The sequence below is a fragment of the Furipterus horrens genome, unplaced genomic scaffold (genome assembly GCF_987537825.1).
Source record: "Furipterus horrens unplaced genomic scaffold, mFurHor1.1.pri manual_scaffold_15, whole genome shotgun sequence".
Classification (NCBI taxonomy): domain Eukaryota; kingdom Metazoa; phylum Chordata; class Mammalia; order Chiroptera; family Furipteridae; genus Furipterus; species Furipterus horrens.
Genome location: NW_028327185.1, coordinates 2,443,875 through 2,467,620, shown reverse-complemented (window position 1 = coordinate 2,467,620; position 23,746 = coordinate 2,443,875). Strand labels below are relative to the sequence as shown.

Below are 23,746 nucleotides of genomic sequence, written 5' to 3'. Positions count from 1 at the left end.
ACCTCCAGTGTGAGGGACCACCAGAGTTGGCTCAGATGACGACGTCATTGTTCCAAGTGCTTCTCCACTGCCTCCGTCAGAGTGGTCTCTTGTTATTACTGTCACTGAGGTCTTTTTAAAAAGCACTATAGCAACTTCCAGCCAGGACGGAGGCCTAGACAGACACGCTGCATCTCCCTCACAGCTAAGAAGGAACACAACTACCTCAAAACTAGAGACAACCAGAAGTCCAGAAAATCGAGCTGCATGGAAGTCCAGCAAACAAAAATGTAAAGAAGAATTTCTCATCCAGACGGGTAGGAGGGGTGGAGCCGGGACGGAGAGGATGCCGTGTGATGGCGGCGGCAGCAGTGGTGGTAGCAGCAGGCCAGCAGAAAGCACAGTCACACATTTAAAATCAGCAGGGACACCTGAGAAGCGCTCCCAGCACCAGACCAGACCCCACAGCTCATGGTCCCAGCGCCAGGGAAAATCAAGCCTCATTGCTTCTAACTGTGCAGACCAGTGGGGGTTTGGGGTGGAGGCAGAAACTGCTGATATCTCAGCAGAGTCTTCTTGTTTAAAGGGCCCCCGTCGTCGGCGGCAGCCGTCCGTCTCGAGAGACGATGGTGTAGCTTCTTAAGAGTCTATCTGCACCGCCGAGAATGGTTGTGCAGTCCGACTCGGGAGTGACACGGTATCTGTCTCCTCCCGTGTTGAATCGACATCTTGCGATGACGCTGGAGTGTCCTCCCCAGTGGAGCTGAAGCTACAGAGCCTGGGCAGGGTGATATGGAGGGTCTGCTGTTGCCCATGCAGCAGACCCCCCCTCTCTTCGCAGCTGAAGGGTCCAAGGGAAAGACGGAGTCAATACAGCTTGGCTTCAGGTGCGCCGCAGGAGTTGCCGGTGATGACTACAACGTCAAACCGCCTTAGGGACTCCGGCTCCGGATTTTCTGTCGGGGTTTACTCCCTTAGCCTTTCCCCTGAAGAGGTATGCCGCGAGGCAGCGGAGGTTTTTTGGAGTCAGAGTTTTCCTTCTCTGATGTGCCCTGACTGGAAGATCGAACCAGCGACACTTAGCTCGCAGGCCGATGCTCAATCCACTGAGCCAAACCAGCCAGGGTCCCCACAGTCCTAGAATGTCTGCAGACCCCACACACACACAACCTGGGAATGACGGCCAGGGCAGCAGCTAGAGAGGGGCAGCAGCTAGAGAGGGGCCAGTCCCATACGGGAAGAGAGAGAAGTGCCTGGAAAAGGGGCAAGTGCTGAGCAAGTAGCATTGTTCCCTCTCTTACCCTTCCCCCACATACAGTGCCACAACTCACCCTGCACTGACGAATCCCTAAGGCTCCGCCCCTTACAATGTAACAGGTGCAACAGCTCTACCTAAGACACAGAGGCAAATAAACACAAGAGCCTGTCAGAATGAGGAGAGAGAGAAGAATGGCCCAAAAGAGGGAACGGATCAAGGTTCCAGTGGGAGAACTAAGCAATGAGGAGATAGCCAACCTAACAGATGAGGAGATAGCCAATCTAGCAAACAAGGGTATAGCCAACCTAACAGATGCAGAGTTCAAAACACTGGTGTTAAAGATGAACATAGGATTGACAAGTATGTTTAAGTATGGTAGATGCATAAGGGAAGAAGTGAAACCTATGCTAAATAAAATGAATGAAAATCCACACAAAATCAATGGTGAAGGGAAGGAAACTGGAACATAGGAAGAAAAAAAAACAGTCAACCAGTACAGAATGAGGAAACAAATATTGAAAAAAATGAGGAGAGGCTTAGGAACTTCTGGGACAACTTTAAATGTGCCAACGTCTGAATCATAGGGGTGCCAGAAGGAGAAGAGGAAGAGCAAGAAATCAAAAGGTTATGTGAAAAAATAATAAAGGAAAACTTCCCAAATTTGGTGGAAAAAATAGATGTACAAGTCTGGGAAGCACAGAGAGTCCCAAACAATCTAGACCCAAAAAGGACCACACCAAGACACATCATAATTAAAATGCCCAAAGTTAAAGATAAAAAGAGAATCTTAAAAGCAACAAGAGAGAAGCAGGGAGTTACCTACAAAGGGTGCCTATAAGACTACCAGCTGATTTCTCAAAAGAAACTGCAGGCAAGAAGGGACTGGCAAGAAGTATTCTAAGTGATGAAAAGCAAGGACCTACAACCAAGACCACTCTATCCAGCAAAGCCATCATGTAGAATGGAAGGGCAGATAAAGTGTCTTCCCAGACAAGGTAAAGCTAAAGGAGTTCATCATCACCAACCCATTATGATATAAATTGTTAAAGGGACTTACTTAAAAAAAAAGATCAACACTATGAACATTTATTTATTTATTTATTTATTTTTAGCGATGGACTTGCAGTTTTTATTTTATTTTTTTAATGTGTTTTATTGATTATAATGTTACATTTATCCCAATTTCCCTTCCCTCTGCTCCCCTCCACCCGGTGGCCCCCCTCCCTCCATTTGCCCCCCCCTTTTAGACCATGTCCATTAGTTGTGCATATAGTTCTTCTCAACCTCTCTCTGTTGACTCCATTCCCTCCTACCATGATCCCCAATTCCTATATCATCTCCCTCCCTCTCCCCGTTCCCCCTCCCTGTTGACCTCCCCCCAATATGCTCCCCATGCCTATAGTTCTTTTTCCACTCTCGTTGCCTGTTTAGTTTGCCTTTGTTTCAATTCCCTAGCTTCTGTTGTTTCTTGTGATGCAGTTTTCATTTTAGATTTCATAGTCTTGATCCTCCTTTTTCTAAACCAGTCCCTTTAACATCTCATATAATAGTGGTTTGGATCTAATGAACTCTTTCAGTTTTGTTTTGTCCTGGAAACACTTTCTCTGCCCTTCTATTCTGAATGACAATTTCGCTGGATAGAGTATTCGTGGTTGTAGGTTTTTGCTTTTCATTACTTTGAATATTTCTTGCCAGTCCCTTCTTGCCTGCAGGGTCTCCCTTGAGAAGTCAGCTGATAGTCTAATTGGGACCCCTTTGTACATGATTCTTTTCTTCTCTCTTGCTGCTTTTAAGATTCTCTCTTTATCTTTAACTTTTGACATTTTGATTATAATGTGTCTTGGAGTGGTTCTCCCTGGGTCCAGTTTTTTTGGAACTCTCTGTGCTTCCTGGACCTGTAAGTCTATTTCCTTCCCCAAGTTTGGGAAGTTCTGCTTTATTATATTTTCACTCAATTTTTCAATTTCTAGTTCATCCTCTTCGCCTTCTGGCAAGCCAATGATTCTTATGTTGGGCCTTTTATAGCTGTCCCAGAGGTTTCTGATCCTCTCATCCTTGCTTCCCGTTTCCTCTCTCTGCATTGGTTGACTGTTTGTTCCTTCTCTATGTTCTGGTTTGTTGGTTTGAACTCTGGATTTTTTTTCCTCATCATCTGTCTCGTATGTGGTTTTGTTCCTTTCATTATGAGTGTTTTTTGATTCTTTCTCATCTTTTTCCAGATCTTTTGTTAATTCTGTAAGCCACCTGATCACAATGGCCCTGAACTGAGCCTCTGACAGGTTTCTTATTTGTTCATCTGTCAGGTTCTTCATCTGTTGCCTGGTGAGCTGCGCCACCGGGATTTCTATAGTTGTCTGCCTCATTTTGACAGATGCGTTTTGCTTTCTTGGGCCGGCTGTCGGGGGCAGTGCCTGTGTACTCGTCACAACCCAGCGACCAGCGGCAATCCGCAACCTTTCTCGCTGCACCGTGGCGCTTTCTGTGGGGGCGGGGGTCCAAGACGGATTCACACAGTTATTCCGCTAGGAGACCGGGATCCGTCCTCCCGCCCCTGGGCCTCACTGTTCGAGGCGATGCGGTGGCTGCTTTCCCCAGCGTTGGGGTTGCAAGCCGCCGGGGTTTGACTGCAGCCGGGATTGTCCTCCCTGCCGCTGGGACTGCTCTCCCTGCCGCTGTCCCAGGTGCGACCGCAAACAGCTCCGCCCCCTTTTGCTCTTACCTGCCCAAACGGCGCTGCTGGTTTATAACTTCATATGTTGGGCTTCCGTGTAGCTTTATTTTCTGGAATTTCTAGTTATCTTTTGTTTTGAAGTAGTTGTATTCCTCTCTAGTTGTAGAGGGAGACCGAGCATGTCCGTCTAAGCCTCCATCTTGGCCGGAAGTGACTATGAACATTTAAATGACAACAAACTGACACTATCAACAACTGAACCTAAAAAATAAAAACAAAATCCAACTAAGCAAACCAGAATAGGAACAGAATCCTAGATATGGGGATCATTTGGAGGGTTATCAGCTGGGAGGGGGGAGGGGGAGAAATGGGGAAATGGTGCAGGGATTGAGAAGCATAATTGGTAAATACAATATAGATGGGGAGAAGTTAATAATAATGTAGGAAAGAGTGAAGCCAAAGAACTTATATGCATGACCCGTGGACATGAACTCAGGGGGGTGGGATTGCTGGAGTGAAGGGGGCCACTGGACAGAGGGGAGCAAAGCAAAAATAAATTGGGACTACTGTAACAACATAATCAATAAAATATACTTTAAAAAACACTATAGCATCTCATTTCAATCAGTAACTATCAAAAAGTCTCTTCTGCATTTAATATAATAAATATTCTAATACAATGTAGAGTTTTCTCTTTTTTAAACACTAATATTTTTTTAAGATTTTATTTATTTATTTTTAGAGAGGGGAAGAAAGAAAGAAAGGGAGGGAGAAAAGCGTCAGTATGTGGTTACCTCACTCACGCCCCTACCTGGGGACCTGGACCGCAACCCAGGCATGTGGCCTGACTGGGAATCAAACTGGAGACCCTTTGGTTCGCTGGCCAGCACTCAGTCCACTGAGCCACACTGTCCACGGGTGGAGTTTCTTATTGTTAGTGTTTTTTTTTTTTTTTTTTTGGTTCTGTTTTTTAATATTGACTTGAAGATTGGATTAAATTTAATGGAAATAAATGGGCAATAGAAGACAAATACTCTGATGCACAGATCAACCAGATAACAGAAGACAAACTAGAAATCAAAAGACTTGTTCTGATTTTTATTTACAGATAAAGAAAATGTTCATCATCAATGATTTAGATTCAGATCTTCAGGCAAGTAAAAGCTGAGACATTGCTAATCCAGTATTTCTCTTCTAAAAATTATGTTTCTCAAAGGATTTTATGAGGTGTTGAAATACAATTCTTCTTTTGCCATTCAATTTATACTCTTACCGGATCTTGATAAAACCGTGTCCTTGGAGAGAGAGAAAGAAAGAGAGAAAGGGTTTTTTTGAAATATTTCTGGTTAAATATGTATTATAGCCTTAGCCCTTTGATATTCATAGAATAGTCATTATTTTGGGTAGGTACTTCTAAAGCATAAAACCACACTTCAAAGATTAGGCCACTGAGTCCTTTTTATAAACTTTATGTCATTTACTACATTAACACTGTTTTTTTTCCTAAGTTATTTACTTATTTCCCTCTTAAAAATTAGAAATTCAAGGTACACTAAAATATTTAAATAGCATATAAATTTTTCTATTTTGAATTCTACCATTATTAAAAATAAAAAATTTCCATCCATCATTTTATTGTATTATTTTAATGTGTTTCAAGGAAACAGGTTATTTTCCCTTTATCAAGAAGTAGAAAATATATTTTTTAAAATTATATGAAAAAATGCTTCAGTGATTCCAGATTTGTATGTAGAAATGTGTTCCTGATAATAAATACCATCATTTTAATCATTGTTATTAACATGCTCATCAATCACTAGAAAGATTGGTACAACCGTTTCCAATCATTGTTAATTATTTATTAACTTATGCTGGGAAGTGAGAGAAAATGTGATTTTCTGTCTCAGAACACACAGGTTTATTTTTCCACATTTTAATATCACACATATAAACTAATTTATTTACCAAGTGGCCCAAGTATCATTCGTATGACTTGGCACACAATGCTTTGAGTTCAGACAACTGAGAAAGCTTGTTGAATTAATTACTACTTCTAGGAGCTTGCTTGGTTTAATAAAATAAAGACAATGATTATTTTCCTTTATAATAACCATGAAGTAAGTACAAGTGTCGTACAACATAACATTTCTGAGATTTACCATGTGATGAACCCCTGGACTAACAATATGACAAAACAAAGCAGTTGTGGGTGCAAGCCTCTTGTTACCTTTCTCTTTGGATACATCTGGGATAGTTTAACTGTCCTCTGTCACATAGCACCCGAAGTTCGGGTCCCGTAACAGAGAACCCAGCCGTGAAACTGTCTCTTCTGCAAACAAACTCGACATACTCGCCATGGAAAATAAATGGTCTATTGTCAAAATTCCATTTTAGGCGTACATTATTCTTTTCCATTTCATCCAAAGATAATGTGCAAGGCTCTGAAAAAGGAAAAGAAAAAAAAAATTATCTTGATACCTGTTGGTACTACCAGGAAGTATTGTGTTTTCTACTCAAGACACCCTTAACATTTCCAGGCCTTAGCATGGCAGGTAAATTGGTTAGAGTTCATGTTGAAGTCAGAAACACGTTGAGTTCACAGCAAACACGCTGCCATTTTTCTTAGTGGCCCTTGGCAGGTAGCATTACCTCCAGGATGTGCCTGGCTAATGAGGTAGTGACTTGCTCATCTCTCTAGACTGAGGTGGCCACGCTTACCTTTGTGCCAACACTGTAGTCGTCTTTTCTGTTACAGTACCAATCACACTGATTGATAATCACGAGCATATCTGTCCTGACCACTGCGGCTCACTGATCTTACCACCCCACCCCACCCCCACTGCCTACCTGGTAGGTGGCGTGTACGTAATGAGTAGTGGTTAGAGCGAGCTGGGCTGTAATTATTTATGATCCACAGCAGCGGTCTTTAACCTTTTTTGCCTCATGGCACACAAAACTAATTACTAAAATACTGCGGCACAGCAAAATATATATTTTGCCAACCTGACAAAAAAATAGGTAGCATTTTTATGTATTCACAGGAGACGGCTATGGCTGTGTTGGCCGCTGTGATTTGTTTTATTTGACAGTCTGAGGGGAGCGGTCAGTGCCCCAAAATGTCAGGTACGGCACGTGTTGGAAATTCACGTGGAGCACCGGTTGCGCATCACTGAGAAAGGAATAGAAGCCAGGGCTTCAATCAGCTCGCTAACAGCATAGCACAGATGTGGCGTGTTAAGCACTATATTAACACTGGGCAGCTCAAAGAGAACGGAAAACGAAAAGAGGTCATCTTGTCGCATTTAGTAGAGACACAGAGTCCCACAGACCCCAGCATGACGGCGGCGCGGTCCACACCCCTTCTACGCAGCGGGACTCTTTGGACCCGTGTAGGAAATAGTGTTGCTGACAGCGGTACTCCACGGAGGAGCCGTTCTCGTAGGGGTGCGGTTTCAAATCCACAACGAGGCCATTTTTAATCAGCGGAGGAGCTGCACACGTTCCTTTAGATTCTGCAAAAATAGAGACAAGGGATTGCTATCATCAGGCCCCGGGGCTTTCAAATCTGCTACAGAAATTACAACAAAACCGTTCGTGGGAAAGCATGGATTGAGACAGGTCCCAAATGATTTTTAAACATCAAGAGCATTTCCGCAATACCTTCATACTACAAAATTTCCTGTCGCCGTTAGAATCTCGTCTTATAATATTTCAACACCCATTTAAAATGAGCCAAGACCTGGCCGCCGTGATTTTATTTGTCCCTCTCTACCGAGCTCAGAGTGAAAGTGCGTGCTATTCCTCTGGAAGCCGCACTTTGCGTATTCTTTTCCTTTTTTTCCTTCTTCCTAGAAGTCAGAGTTGTAGGTCCCAGGAGTGCAAAGGCTGTCACTCCCCATAAAGCCCCCCTCTGAGGGAGCGCCCCCCCAGCCAGCCCCAGGGAGAGCGATGCTTACCCCGAGCTGTTGATGGCTCTAACGAGGGCGAGCGAGCCTCCCACAGCCGGTGGTACCTATCAGGCCTCCTGATTTCTCCCTTTACAATGCTGACTGATGGGGCGTACGTGAGGTCAGCGTCATCCCCCTCCTTAAGTGTTTGTGTTGATGGAAAGTGATCAGACCAGTCCCCGTTTTATAGATTAGAAGATGACGTGGCGAATCGCCTTGGGTCTTACACTTTGAATCCAGGTGGCGACACTGACCCCTTGAGGTGTCGACCTCGCAATTGTAGGAAGCACCATTGTTTTACCTCTTGTTACACACGAAGGGTATCTCACTTGTCCTCGGTTGCACTGGACAGACAACGCAGACAGGGGCGCTGACGGAGGGAGCTCAAAGCCCTGTTTACACACGAAATCGATTAGGTCTCCGTGCAAGACCTTCCCCTCGTACTTCCACTTCATCTCCACGTTGTTCCTCTGCATGTCCTGCTCCCGCACGGTGCACGGCTCTGCAAGGCAAGTGCTCTTTTAGGTGCTTTGCTCACCTGACAGATACGGAAGTGAGATGGCCTCAAAGTAAAAACAAGGACGGGCACCAGCAGCAGCGTTTTATACCCAACATTTGGCGTGATTAAACCTCCTCAAACGTATACTGAATGAAGTATTTATCTGTGTGACTGTCAAATGGATTTATACACATCCCATTATCTTCATTATATCATAAATTAAAATGACTGACTTTGTTTTTTATAATTTTTAAAATTTTCCCAGTACAGTTGGCACAGGATATTATATTAGGACATTTCTGTGCCTTATGAAGTGACTGCCCATAAGTAACCCTCGGACACCAGGCGGAGTTATCACAATATTACACTCCCTTGCTTTTGTAGTTTCCAGGGCTAATATTTCTAATTGAATGACTGTTTAGTTGTAACTTAAAGGAGCTTTATCGTTACCTATTAGTAACGGGCACAAAGCCACGCGATAAATGAGGCCAAACTATAAGCTGGCCGTGAGAGGTGAATATTATTTTCTCCGCGTTCTCTCCAGGTATGTGCGTATTTCAGAAGCTGCCCCAGCTCTCTGCTGGGGACATCAGCGTTCGCTGCCCCACGTCTCAGTGCAGAAGAGATTTAGAGCAACCGCAAATGTGCTTCTCTTTGCCCAAACAGACACAGAAAAGGTGAGCGACCATTCAGGTGAAGAAGGGGCAGCGACGCAACAGCCACAATATCCGGAATGCAGAGAAAGGCCTCGGCTGGTCAGGGGACTCCGGATGACATTCTGCGCTCAGTACAAGCAGAGACTTCAGCTCCGACACTAACAGGACATCTCAGTGAGGAGAACGGCAACACAGAACGGGATGAGCCACAAAACAGAACTACACATAATGCCACTGACGTGCACACTTAAACTGGATAAAATCATACAGTTTTGTTTTTCATATTCTACCACCAGTTTTTTAAAGTAGCAGGGTAAGAACTAATGTGGTCCTCGACCCTCCGCTCCTGGGACTTCTCTGCTTACAGAAATGATAAGGGCAACCGTGAGAAAAACTCCCACAAGACCGTTATTTCCCGCGCTGTAAAACATTGTATGAAAATCGCTTACAAATACAAACATAAGGGCAGAAGAAATTCAACACGTTCTTAGAGAAGTCAGTTCTTGGGGGTCTGATGTCCCTCGTGTTGACTGTAGCCCAGAGCCTTGCTTTGCGTCCTTGAAAGCCACCCAGCGAGTAGACAGTAAACGCTCCCATTGAAAATCACAACAAAAATGGCAGTGATGTGGCGTGCAGGCGACGTGGGGGCACCTGACTGTGGTCATCTCACAAGGCTCTCCAGGAGTATGAGATCGCCACGCCTGTGCACCGTAATCTTACCCGAGGGCACACGTCAATTGTATCAATAAAGCGGGGGGTGGGGAGCTTTTATAAGACGCTCCGTGCGTCCTCTGTCTTACCTAAGCACTCAGGTGGGGCTGACCACTGCCCGCGGTCACAGCGAGACCTCTGCGCGCCCCGCAGGAGGTAGTACTCGTTACATCTGTATTCCACGGAGGAGCCAGCTGCGTAGCTCGCCAGTAAGCCGCCGACGACAGCCCCGTTGCTGATGGCAGGTGGGGGCTGACAAGCCTCGCTGTTTTCTAAGACTAAAGGCCACTTTTTAATTATTATGATCTCATAACAGCGCTGTTCCCCAGAAAATCGCGCGCCAGTATTTGAACCGTAGAACTTAGACAACTGGTTCCTAAATTCACCAGAAATGAGACATGTTACTCAGCTCCAGTATTTTTAAAATGTCCGAAGCAAGACTAAACAGCAAATGTTTGGCCCTCGATAGAGGATGGATAATTTTCACTTTTCTTGCTTGCGAAGGAACCATGATATAGATATTCTTACAGTGACTAGAAGGGTAAACAGGGCTCTTTACCCGGATGATTGGGGAGGAGTGGAAACTCTCATTTTCTCCTTCTCATTCCCCTCCTCTCAGATGGCACTCAGTCCAGGGACAAAGGTCAATTTCTCTTTCTCTTTAGAGTCTTCCTCTAACTCTGCTCATTTCTCTAACATCTCTAATAGCTTTTCTTTTATGCAATAAATACCCTCGGTGCATGTGTTTGTGGGGGTCCCTCCAGGACCCACGGAGAAAGGAGAGGGAGAGCAGAAGGGGAGCACGCAGGGGCAGTGGGGTACCCAGCCTTTCAGGAAAACAGAGGACCAGGGACCCAACTCCGAGGGCGGAGGCTCAGCAGGGCCAGGGGCAGAAGTGGTATCGGCAGGACCGACCCAGGGCCGTGGGCAGAGCGCTCTGTCCTGACTTCGCAGGACATAAAGGGAGAGCAAGCAGATGGAGGTCATGGCCGGCCACGCAGCCCAGCAGGTCCCTGCTTACCTTTCCCACAGAAGCGCATCAGCACTAATGCGCCGCGACTTAAAGCCCCCTGAGTGGCGGCGTCTCACGGGCAGAGAGGGGTGCCTAGCGCCCGTCTGCATTCACAACTGTTTTATGTTTACGCCTCCCCATCCCTCGCACTGGCTTCGGTCCTACCGAGCGCTCCCAGTCGTCGCGATAAAACACCAGTTTCTAATTACGCAATGGCCTCTGGCTATCGGCCGTGGGAGCAACAAAAAGAATGACAATTTGTACCCAGTTAGCTGTTGATGTGAACGTAGGCCACGTACCAACACACTCAGGGAGGGGCGTCCAGTGTCCGTGCTTACAGACTACTTCCTTCGGCCCGCGGAGGTGATAGCCGCTGTGACACGCATATGGCACTTTGTCCCCATGGTAATAAACCTCGGAGTGGAGGTGTGCTGCCGCATTCCTGACCACGGGTGGCTCCGGACACGCCGTCTTCTCCTTTACTTCTGAAAAGGCACAATTTCGAGAGAAGAGACCGCTTAGCAACACACGCCAACGCCATTTTAAGGAGAGCTCACAGGAGGTGTCGCTAACCGACGCATCTGGGGGGCTCTGTCCATGTCCCGCCGACGCAACGGATTTCTTCTGATCCCTGGATCTCGAAGTTCAGCTCGCACTCTATGCGCACTGTTTCTCCATGACGGTAAGGCGTGGAGGAGGCTCGAGCTTTGGAGTTCAGAGGCAGCGGTGGGGGAGGGCACCGGTTTCTTCTTCCTTAGGGAAAAAGAGCAGCATCTCAGTTGTCTCATTACAAAAACAAAAACAAACATGCTTAAGAGTCACAAGGCACGTTCATGGCGCCCAGTGCCCTAAGAACTGGGGCAGACAGACTCTGGGGTCACCCCTTGCCCCCCACCTTCCGGTGTTCAGTCCCTTGTGGCACGCTGGGCCCCACGAGCAGGAAGGGAGACTTGCTTCGCAGCCACAGAACACCGCATGCACGGTGGGATGGATGGGTGTGGCTATGGATACAAGATTTGCGATGTAGCCGAGAGAAGCGAGCTGCCACATCACCGTGGGCTTCCAGGGGGCCAGGGGCGGAGGGAGGACGCCTCCACGGGCAGCCAGGGGACACCGAGGCCCTCTGCGCAAAGCCCCGGCCGCCACCAGCCACCGCAGGAGCTTGGAAGCCCGTCCCCTCCAGCCACGCATCACACAAGACTGCGGTCCCACCGCGCCTGACCGCCGCTTTGTGACACACAACGCAGAGAAGCCACCTGAGCTGTGGCCCGAGTCCTGAGCCCCCGAAACTGGCCCATAACCCAAGTGCACAGTTTAAGCCGCTACGTGGTGATGACGTGACTTTGCGCCGATAGAAACCTATAGAACAGCAAGCGCTTGACCTCCGTGATCTTTTCTAAGCCTAAAACAACCTTAGTAGGTGGGGACGAGCGTCTCCCACGTTCCAGAGAAATTAAAACTGACAAAGCAAGCAAATTATTAGTAAGTGGAGGATTTATTATTGAACCCGTGTCTCTCGGAATTAAAACCTGTTCTTCGCGGCCGTAGAAGACTGACTCTACTCGTTTCCTAAGGCCGCTGGGCGAACTGCCGCAGCTCAGGGGCTGACGATGACACAAACGTACCCTGTGACGGTCCCCGAAGCCAGAGTCCAGACTCAGCTTCACGGGGCTGGGAGTCGGGGCAGGAGAGCTGCGTCCCTGCTGGGGGCTTTTAGGACAAGATGCGCTCCTGGCCTCTTTGAGCTTACGGGGGTCACCTGCCCTCCCGGCTCATGGCCCCTCTCTCCTGCCACTCCAGCCTCTGGCTCCGCTGTCCCTCCGCTCCCTCCCTCCGTCTCGGTCGGCGGCGGGGGGACTGGTAGGGTGGGAGGCGTTATCCGGGCTGCGACAGGGCCCGCTGCCTCTGTCCCCCAGTAACCGGAGAAAACAATGGGCGCTAATTTGCGCGGCAGGGCGCGCGGAAGGCGCGATGAGTCGATCCGCCTTTTTTTTGGAAACAACACGCAACAATCTGCTTGTCTATCATGACGCCAGGCTGACAAGCAACCCTGGAAATTTTTAATTAACTTATTAACTTTTAAAGCGTTGTTGCTGAGCGCATTTGGGGAATTACGGAGGCCCCGGGCACTCCATTGCAGACCCCTGGTCCACCCGCTCCTTGGTTCCTCTCAGCACCCGTTTCCCCTGTCCCCGCTCTCCTGCAGCTTCGGGGTCCCTGTCTCTCTCCCGCCCATCAGTCTCGGCCCCGCGCTCTGTGTCACCGAGAAAACGGGGGCTGCCACGGCCATGACTTCCTCTCCCCACGCGGCCCAGCCCTCCGACTCCCACTCATCCTCTAGTGCCCGTCGCCTCCGTGAACGGGCTCCCGCGCCCCCTCCCCCGCCAGGATCCGTAATGTCTGTCCGGCTCCTTGTTCCTGACGCTGCGACTCCACCCGTCACACGGCATCGCTTGATTGTTCGTGTCTGTTTCCTGCGCTGGACGAGGGCCTCCTCGCTCTGCAGGTGTGACCGCGTGACCACGGAGCTGGCATCTCCCAGCAGGAAAGCACACGGCCCGCCGGGCACCTCCGTGTTACATGTCAGGGCAGCTCCTCCTGTCTCACCGTGACTCACGCTGGGCAGTGCTCTGTCGCTTTCTCTGCTCCTTACCCCACGATTTTGCACAGTGTATTTCCACGTCGGGAAATAGGTGGCCACGCAAGCAAGGTCCCAGCAAAGCCGCCAGCCTGGAGTACTGCGGCTCGTAATTCCCAGTTAGAACAGGGCGTTCATTATAAGAGGTTTAAAATTTATAAAGGAGTTCAAAAAAAAGAAGTTTAAAAGGCAGAGCCATTCTACAATATAATACAAAATTTAACGTATCTTTAGATGAACTGCATTAAGGTTTTTGGAAAATAGCACTGATGTAAAACTTTAATTCTTTAAAAATAGCACCAAAGACAAGAATTATTTACCATCAAAGACATTTTTTCATAGAACTCGGGCTGATTAAGACATGGCATTTTGGGTAATAACTCTGTACGGCGCCAAGTGGGTATTGGGAATGTCAGGGAAGCACTGTATAAAGTCCATGACTGCCTAACACTGTGCCTTACACTTGAAACTAATACAGAATAATATTGAACGTAAAGTGTAATTGAAAAAATAATTTGAACTTAAAAAATACAGCATAGAGATATTGTATTGAAAAGAGAGGAAAAACATGGTATTTTATTCGTATGTGTGAAGTGTTAAAAATTACCTTCGCATACAGGAGGTTGTGGGTACCACCCAAAGTCATAGCACTGAATTAAATCAGACCCGCTCAGGTAATAATTTTCATTGCAGAAAAACTGAACTACATCTCCTTCTTCATAGGTTTGTTTGACAGGATGAAAATAACCATTTTCTATTAATCTTAGAGAAGAGCAGTTTAATTCTAAAAATAAAAAAACAAGTAAAAACACAAATAAGTGCTATTGTTCTTGGTAGAACACCATTTACCCTCCACTTATACGCCACATCTGGAATAGAAATTACTAAATTTGCCACCTTTTATTATATAAAATTGACTTGTCAATTTATATATTTATTAAATATCGTTAAGCTCATTTTAGTTTAGTTATTTAAGCTAAAAGAATTTTTTTCCTATTAGAGAGCTTTCAAGGACCAAAGCCTAGTGTCAATGTAATTAAAACCAGAAGCACCAGTCAGGGCACATGACTAGGTTGCACGTCAGGTCCCCGGCTGGGGGTGCAAGTAAGAGGCAACCACACAATGATGTTTCTCTCCCTCTCTTTCTCCTTTCCCCTCTCTCTAAAAATAAATTAAAAAACAAATTATTAAAAAAGAAACAGAAGCAAAAAAAAAGAATAAAATTGAACAGAATTAGCATCACAATTTATATGCATATCTGTCTGAGAAGACATATTCAGTGGGAAACTGGTTGTTCCAAATGAGAACCTACTGGCACATTTGGGTGGGAGAGACCACCCAGTCGTGCGGCACTCAGCCTCCTCCGTGGTCCCGCCCCCAGCCGTGACGTAGCCCGGATCACACTGGTATCGCACTTTGTCCTTCACCTGGAACGTTTTCTGCGTTGTGTGATAATTTCCATGGTGTAATTCGGGAGCCAAGCAGGTCTCTAACAGAAAGCACAGGTATTTATTTAATGGACTCCATCACGGAACTTGGAAGAGCCAAGGAAACCTCCAAAGGACTTGCCACTGAATCTTAAGAATATACAGTGGAATCAACTCTTGGAAAAAATGAAAGAGTCAAAGCTTGCTTTGCTTCTCTATTCCCTTTTTTCTGAAACCTGTGTCCTAACTCTATCCATTTTCTAGTCCCACAATTCGAGTCTAGTGTGTTTGACCAAAGGCCAAGTTCAACAGAAGGCCAATGACGTTTGATGATGTGCCATCTGTGGATTCATAGAATTTAAACAACTAACCACACACTAACAAAGTATGCGTATTCAAATTATTGCATTATCTTACGTATATCTGAGATGGTTTTACAATATAAAATAATGTCTTCTCTAGAAAAGGAAATAGTAATTTACACACATTGCAAGACACGGGTTTCTTAAGGCGTTGTCCTGCTGCTCCACTTCAGCTTTTTTATTAGCAGTATAAAATGGAAACAGCTGCATTCAATGTGTTGTGGGAGGGGAGAACCTTAGATTAAGGGAACACCTGGCATTTGAGAAAAACAATATAATAACTTCCTACATTAAATACAAACGCCCATCAGTCCATGGAAGTAGTAGCCCCACACGCTCTTCTCCTCCAGTTTTGGGAAGAGACCGTTATGCACATACCCTGTTCCTTCCTACAGGCTGGCTGAGCAGACCATCCATGGGCGAGACACTGGACAACTTCCTCCTCCTGACCCCCCGGGGCTTTGTATCCCGAGTCACAGCGGTAACGCATGTTCTCTTGAATTGTGTACAACAGCTTTGCATCCGAGATGTAACCGTTTCTCAGGTCAGGCTTAGTGCATTTTTCTATGGGGAAAAAGATTTATTTGCTTAGCTCGATGAAACTGAACTTGTCTTCTACTAAGCCATAAAATGGAGGCGAAAGTTTAATATTATCCTTAGAGTTTTAAGGAGAAAAATGTTCACTCTACAATTCCTTGATTTCACTTAATTTTGGAAATAACCAACACGTTCTGCATCGAATTTATCTAAAAATTGATTCAACTTGACATTATCTTTGCATTTACTAATTTCAGTTCTTAGACTCATTCCTCCTCTCCCATGTCTCTTTTTAGAAAATACATCCAGAGCTCTTCATGGTCATTAATGGCAAACAAAAAGGAATCTTTTTGGATTTACTTCCCACTCTTTTAAGTCCCCTGTGTTTGAAGATTTTTAGCATCATTAACAAAAGCACGCTCCTTAACTAACTGCGTGCACATCAGCACGTGCCTGGCTTCCTGTTCACAGATCTCCATAAGTTTCTCATTGGTACATAAAGTAACTCAATGATGTCTCTGTTCCTTGCACTGTAATGAATACCAATTTCAGCAATTATTTCTGTGTTCTTCGCAGGGAATTGTTAACAACAAATTAAAAAGTAACATTTCAATGAGAAACATTACTTACAGAATTTCAGAATGTGCCTTCATCTGGGGGGGAAGAAAAGACAGTGGGCCAGGCCTTTCGCGGTTACCCACCTAGAGGACTCACTACCGGCGACACCGTGTTGGCCCTTACACTCATGACCGAACGGACTAGGATGATGCAGGCGTTGCGGTTGCGGGGCAGGGACTTACTGAAGCACCGGGGCTCCGGGGACCAGCCCTCGGCTGTGCACACTGTTTTCTCCTCTGGCTTCCCCGAGAGCGTGGTGTAACCCGCCAGGCAGGAAAAGGACAGTTTCTGGTTTACACTCATTGGAAAGTAGAAACTTTCAAAAGTATAGTAATATGGGGCAAGCCTCCCATTTTCCACACTAGGACGAGCACAGGGCTTCTCTGCAACGAGACAAGTGTCAAGGTGAAAACCGAAAAACCAACCTACAGCCGTGAACCTGGGGGCCGAGCAACAAGACGCGTCCTTTCAAAGCATTTGCAGACACGTTGACTAGTACTTGTTTTTATTACCTACATTTTGAAGTGCTTCTGTGACAGTCCTTTTCCAGGGGAATTACCCTGCAAGCAGCCGAGCACCTGACGAATAGGCGGCTTCCTGGGGAATGTTCCCCTAACTTCATAAAGCGGCGCTTTCTAACAGAAACGTCATGCAAGCCACCATAGTAGCCATATTCATAAAAGGAACCGGTGAAGTTAATTTCAATAACAGGTTTTATTTGCCTCTGTATGTTAAAAAATATTTTTTATTCTTTTTTTTTCCTACTAGGTCTGTGTGGCTGTGTGTCTTCACACAGGGCACACCCCTGTTTGGACCAAGCACACTTCAATAGCCATGAGTGGCTGTGGCCAGCGTACTGGACATCAGAGTTTAGAACAGATGAAGTTCAACTTCAGATACGCACACCTAGGATAGGAGTGGGAACACAAGGTCATGATCTCTGTCCTCAGGCAGGGACTGTGACTATAGCCGTATAATAATGAGAGTATAACCATATAATAATTAGAACATTTGCTGAAACATTGCAATGTCTTCACGGTATATGGGATAGACAACTATTTCAGCTGGCTTTTCTATCCTGATTTAGACAGAAAAATAAAACCAAAGGAAACCACGCAAATGTTAGCTAATTGTGACTTTAAATGTATCAAATACGATGTAGTCTACTTCTTTCCCTTCCATAATTTTAATTGCAGACTCTTTTGGTTTTCTTGGTGGAAAACGTGTAGTAAACTAGTCAACTGAAAGCAATGATAATCCGTTAGGATATTTTATTTCAACAAACTCCCTCTGGGGTGTCTACTTAAGAAGTCTTATCCCTGGCGTCTCCTCTGCCTTCTCGGACTCGCTGACACGGAACTCCCTGCCCGGTTTCTCATCTCTGCAGCCTACTAACCCCGGAGCCAGCGCGGCGCCTGCCTCCCACAGTCACGTCACACCAGGTCGTGGGGCAAGAGAGGTTTCTTACCATCTGCGGCTCCTGGCTCGTCTAAACAGCCCTCATTCACAACTGCTGTCCCGGGAATTGTCAGTAGAGTCCCTTCCACTCTCAAAACTGTCCTTGTTCGCGAAAATCAACAAAGGGTGCTCTGGCTAATCACTACTTTGTGACCTCAGTCCGTGAATAAATTAGGATAAAAGTCAGTTTCAAAGCCGAGACTTTCTGCTGCCCCATGGTTCTTTCCTTTACAAAGTTCCCACATTTAGCTCTCGCTTTATGAACAGAGAATTTAATTTGTCCGAGCTTTGCAGTGCCGGCAACGGACCGCTGTTTGGACTGAGAATGAAGGTACTGTCAGCCTGAACCCCCTTTCAGATATTTAGATCTTGTTCTCCTGTGCCCCACATCCTGGAGACACACGGGGTTTTCGTTCTTGTTCCATTTCTCTCAGTTATGTTGCTGTAAGAATAACTCACTAATTTTTCCCAAAGGAACACAATCTATGTAAATATTATAACAAATTATATTTATAAGAAGTATGTTTTTTATCAAATTGATCCATAAAAAAATGAAAGGCTATATTAAAAGCTCAAGTTAAAGAAATGTTGGAATTTGATAATTTGGGAGAATAAAGAATATTAAAAATTAATTTTACCTTCTGCATTGAGTTCTCCTGAGATGATTAATATGATAATAAAAGCAAAGTCTCTCGACTTCATCTTCAATGGTGCACTCAACAAAGATGTTTAACAATTTGAATGCCCTGGGCTTTCATTAAGTACATAATGCTTCTCTGGAAGAAAAAGTTAATTATTTACAACATTCATCTAAGTTTTTTGGTAACGATCCTTATATTTCAGCTAAAATATTTTCAAATAATACTAAAATAATAGAACTATGTTAATAGACAAAACTTTCCACGCCAGAACCCAACAAGAGTGTGAGAGCCAATAAAAGCAATAGCAGCAGCACAAATAACTAACTCAGGCTGTGTGAAAAAAACACCTAGTTTTCAGCTGGATTCCCCGTTATAAGTGCACAGGGTAAAGTTCACCACTGATTTCTTTACCGCCACTGAGCAAATGGAAAGATGGACTTAGGAACGGGAGATAATGAATAGCTGTTAAAATATGCTGTTGCTTAGATCCCGCCGATTCCAGAGGACAATGACCTCACAAATCTGAAGCCATGAAAGGACCCTATCGTTGACCGTCACATCTAATTCTGGAGAGTCTGTGTTCCTCGGTGGCGGTCCTGCTGTATTACCCACATGTTGATTGTCCACCAGACACCACGTCATGTGTCCCTCATGTGCAGATAGCAATGGAGAAGCAGAATAAAGGGCTGCCCGTGGGAGTCTGGCACATTCTGCTGGGGTTTCGCTTAAACCACAACAGAATGCTGTGAGGTGGGCGCTGTCATGATTTGGGTGTTGTAACTTTTTAAAAAACACAGCACATTCAAAATGCACGTGGCATAGGTGACGGGTCAGTGTCCTCCCATGGAACCTTCCACGGAACCAGCACCCAGACCAGGACGCAGCGCCTCTCTCCGCACCACCGTCCTGACTCCCAACAGCCCAGAGGGGGCACCGGCTCGTGCTACGTCGGTGAAGCCAGACAGCGTCTGCCATGCCCGGCAGCTCTGGCCTGACCCTTCGTCTGGGAGACCCGCCCTCACCTCGGGCTGTGGTACTTAGTTCCTTCTCTGCAGAGCAGAGATTTCGTTCTGTCGCTGCAGCACAAGCCACTCTTCATTCGACTGTTCACGGACACTCAGGCGACGTCCTGGTTAGGGACATAAGACGGCCTCTCCTCACTGGCAATGAGTATTTTTTTAATTTTAAAACTGTCTGCCACCCCCAGAAGTGAGACAGGGCATGTGGCAAAATGGCTGTGAAGGATAATAAGAGCGAGCAGGACTGTCAGGGCGATAGTAAGAGCAGCCCCGACAGAGTTAGGGCTTAGAACCAGGGGACGCCAGCTGGGACCAACTGGGACCAACCTGGGGACTCGCTGCGCCCTCATCGACGCCCATGCTCTCTCGGCTCCCAGCAGCTGGTTGCTGAAGTTCTGCGGCACGTTAAAAATTTCTTTCTTTCTCTTTTTATTTTTATTTTTGCTGATCTAACAAAAAACAGGTATAATTTTGATTGATTTGCAAAAATAATAGTAGTAATTACCTACCCTTTTTGCTCCAAAGGGACTTTATAAAAGCAGGTGCCCATACTTGCATATAAGGACTTCTGTGCCCAGAACGAACCAGTCGGACCCACCCTTATGCAACGACGTGACCACGAAGGGGCGGCTCTGTCCTATGACCTGTGTGTGTCCGTGGTTCAGGGCATGGCGGTCACACCGGACGGCCGCTGCGGTGCGGGCGGGTGTCACCTTCCCCTCCGACAGTCTCGGGGAAGAGCGCTCGGCGCCCCTGACCACACAGTCAGGCGTCGCACGTTGCGCCCGTTCCAGCCGCACGCCGGTTCCCAATGGCCGCCCTGGCCTCGTCTTACCTCCCGGTGACACGGACGCACCCCAAACCCACACGCCCCGCCCCCGCGCTAGGACACGGACGCCCATATAAGGAAACAACATGGCCGACGGGGCTCTTCCGAGAAGTCTCCGCCCCTTTCCTGGAAAAGTCCTGGGTGCCCCTCCCCTTCGTGAATGCCCCGCCCCCCAATTAAATGAGCCTCCGTGAACGAAGCGAGCCCCGCGCGGGAGGGGCCGCCTGCCTGCGGAGCAGCGCGCTCCGTCCCGCTTCGCTGATAGACTCGCTTGTCCCGTGAACGCGCGCGGGCTCGCTCCTCCGCTCCCTCCCGTCCCGAGCCCGGAACCCACGGCCCACGGCCCTTCAGGCCCCGGGACGCAGAATGCCCGCATCACCTGGATTCCATTACAAACATCGTATACTTTTAAATTGCGTATTTAACCACCTGGCCACCCTTTTGTTTCAATGTTTTTCAAAAGTAAAATGCAGTCATCTGTCTACGCCCCTCTAAATCCTTCAGCAAATGCATCATTACTGCAAACTCACAATTTCTTACCCATTATTCTTTGGACGCGAGACTTACAAAGAAACGCACAGCGTTTACACATACCTCCTGTGTGCTGAACAACGCCCACGGCTGCAGACCTCAGCCCCTACCAGCTACCGCCAACCCAGGAAGTTCCCGCGTGCTCCTCCTGGGCATAACCCTTCTCTCCCCTCCAGGCAGACGGGGTTCCGACTCCTCCACCAATCAGTGTTACAGAGCGAATAGGGGGTTCCGTCTCCTGGTGCCTTGGTGTGAAACCGAACAGCTAGTGCTGAGGAAACAGGTCTTTATTTACAGTACTGCAGCCCGGGAGGGCAGTGAGCACTTCAGCTCGGAGCCCTGTTCTCCCACGGGACCCAGCTCTTCCCTGGCTCCCCGAAAGGCTATAAACCAAAGCCAAGCCCAGAAGCTCCCCATCCCTTATCTGTCTGCTGTCTCCTTCAGGGTCTGGGGTACAATATCATCAACCTCTGTATAACGGTCCAGGAAAGCATGTGCTGTTGCACTGGATCACGCACGGGTCTCTCTGCCCTTTCAAAGCCGCGTGGAGTTCCCAGCCGAAAGGCCTGCCACCTTATTTTTAAATCCCTGACCATGGCCTGAGACAGGCCCTGTAAGCTCTTTCCTATTTCATAGTCAAAACCCCTCCCATCTCCTTAGGGCCTTGGAAGAACCAAAGACCAAAGCCATTTGCATAACTAGGACACTAGCCACCAGCCATAGTTATGCAAAGGCATCTTAAAAGCTGTCCCCAAAATGGGACAACTGTAATTAAAACGCAAAAAAATAAAATAAAAAATTAAAAAAGCTGTCCCCTTCTCCCCATCCCCCAACCCGCAGGCTCTGGGGATTTTGGGGGACCCCCATCTGTCTGTTCTAGGGCCTCATGAACATGGAAATACACCTGTGCTCGTATGTGTAATTCTCCTTGTACTCAGCACGACATTTGGGACTTATCCATGGTGTTCTGTGGGTACCAGTACTTCATTCCTTTTTATCGCTCTGGAATTTTTCAAACCAATGTGGTGACCTTAGAGAACACCGATGTTGAAGAGGCTTCTCAAAGATCACAAAACTAGTAAATATTAGAGCCAGAGTTCAAAGAAAGTAATTTTTTAGAAGTAAAATATATAAAGAGGCATCAAAACTAAATATCTAGCTTTTTAATCAACTAAAAGTTACTACCATTCACTAATTTTAGTAAATATAGAAAGCATATTACATCTAGAAATCTAATGAAATGAGCAAGTATATTTAACTTGTCAAAAATTACAGCTGGAAAAATCTTTTATTTCAGATAAGATCAAAGGTAAGCAACACAATTTTTAGATGTTTATTTTTTTTAAATCTATCTGTTTACTGACATCAAAGGCTATAAACAGCTGCTGTCACGCACCCGTCTCTCGGCCGCTCAGTGCCACTCTCTACAAGGCAAATGTGCCCTGAGCACTGTCTGCCTTTTCTCAGTTGTCCCAGGTGTGTACAAGCCAATCTGGACCTTCCCACTCCCTTCTTTTCTGTTAACAGGACATGCTGGAAACGGCTCCACAGCAGCACGTAGCTGGTTTCCCGATCAGCACAGTCTTCCAGCGTATGGACGTGTCATGTAAATCAAGTTCATTACTGCCGGAGAAGAAAGTTGCTAAAAAGGCTGCAACGTCTGGTACTGCACATCTTTTTGCACGTGTGGGTATCGAGTAGCATACGTCCCCAGAATTTAATGAGCGTTTATAACACAGATAAATGTTGCTAAACTTTTGTAATGGCGACGATGCCAATGAACTCTCCCAGGAACACGAGGGGACGTTCCCCTGCAATCTCAGCAGGGTCATGAGACACTTCACGTTTGCAGTTTGACGAATACAAACATAATCACAGTATAATTTAACTTTCTCGTACATGTGATATCGAAGACTTTGACATGGATTCGCAAGGCACTTTAAGTTTACTTCTGTGCACGTGCCAGGCTTACTTTCCTATTAAACCTTTTTTTTTTTCTTAGACTTGTAGGAACTTTTTATTATTACAGAAGATGGAACAGGGCTGTGATTTTGAGTTGTACGTTAGTTTTTTCTTGGTGTGCTAGTTACCTCTTAAGTTCGTTGCAGTGGATTTTGCAAGTTAATTAATCTTCCCCTTCAAGAATCACTCCAGGGTTTTTAAACGATCGCGATGGTTTCTTAGAATGCTTGTTTAATTTTATAATCAATGAACATAAAGTAAATCTTGCTGAGTGGTGTCACTTAAGTCTCACTTTTCCCGAGGTGGCACGCTGCTCTGATTATTTATCAAATAATTCCTTTCTTATTGCTGCCGATCTGAAGTTCCACTTTCCACATATGCCAGACTCCAGAGTGTCTTAGGTCCGTGTGTAGATTGTTTCCTTACTTCCTCTAGGCACGATTTCAGCCCCAGACTTTCATCTCCAGGAGCCGTAGGACATACGGAAGCTTCCAGGAAGTCTGGTCCTCCCTCTTCCGTCTTCTTTTTCAGAGATTTCCTGCCTGGTTTCGCTTGCATATTTCCTAGAATCCTCCTTCTCTACCACTTTTTCATCACACCAAGAATCCATGACTGGTTGAACTATACAAAAGTAGGCTTATTAGCACCCTCAGCTACTAGTAACAAGCAATCAAAAAGATATTTTTTAATGAGTTAATATTTTTTAAAGTATTAGGCTTTCATTGCTAAAAACAAAAATTATGAGTTATAAAGATAAGACATCTGGAAAAAATCACCCACCCATTCAGAAAAATTTGATAATTTAAGGTACAGAATGCACAATGTGAATTTCTTCTTCTCAAGATGAAGCCAAAAGACGGTGTGAATAAGTAACAAGCTGAGTCAGGAATATATAGATAAACCCTTCCGAGAATGTAAAAGTATGGACTTTATTTGCAAAAATTATAGCTCGGCAACATTCCTCATTTATGCACTTAAACTAAATTATAAA

The 23,746-nt window shown here is 46.1% G+C and overlaps 1 protein-coding gene across 1 annotated transcript; it reads right to left on the bottom strand.

Moving 5' to 3' along the window:
• Window positions 1-4,991: 4,991 nt before the first annotated feature.
• Window positions 4,992-18,534, bottom strand: F13B (coagulation factor XIII B chain). Its single transcript, XM_090263217.1, has 12 exons — window positions 18,412-18,534; window positions 16,498-16,698; window positions 15,539-15,724; window positions 14,684-14,860; window positions 13,979-14,155; window positions 11,307-11,486; window positions 11,033-11,218; window positions 9,811-9,999; window positions 8,157-8,357; window positions 7,238-7,420; window positions 6,136-6,349; window positions 4,992-5,203 (listed from the first exon to the last, which is right to left on the bottom strand). Exons 1-12 carry the CDS (start codon window positions 18,473-18,475, stop codon window positions 5,170-5,172), a joined length of 1,992 nt encoding a protein of 663 aa, XP_090119343.1. The 5' UTR covers window positions 18,476-18,534; the 3' UTR covers window positions 4,992-5,169.
• Window positions 18,535-23,746: the final 5,212 nt, after the last annotated feature.

Bases quoted from the DNA above. Each gene is read 5' to 3' on its own strand.
- F13B (XM_090263217.1), bottom strand. From the start codon at position 18,475: ATGAAGTCGAGAGACTTTGCTTTTATTATCATATTAATCATCTCAGGA. The intron at 16,699-18,411 runs GTAAAATTAATT...GTCTCGTTGCAG, and splicing joins AGGAGAACTCAATGCAGAAG to AGAAGCCCTGTGCTCGTCCT. The intron at 11,487-13,978 runs GTAATTTTTAAC...TTTTTCCCTAAG, and splicing joins ACAACCTCCTGTATGCGAAG to GAAGAAGAAACCGGTGCCCT.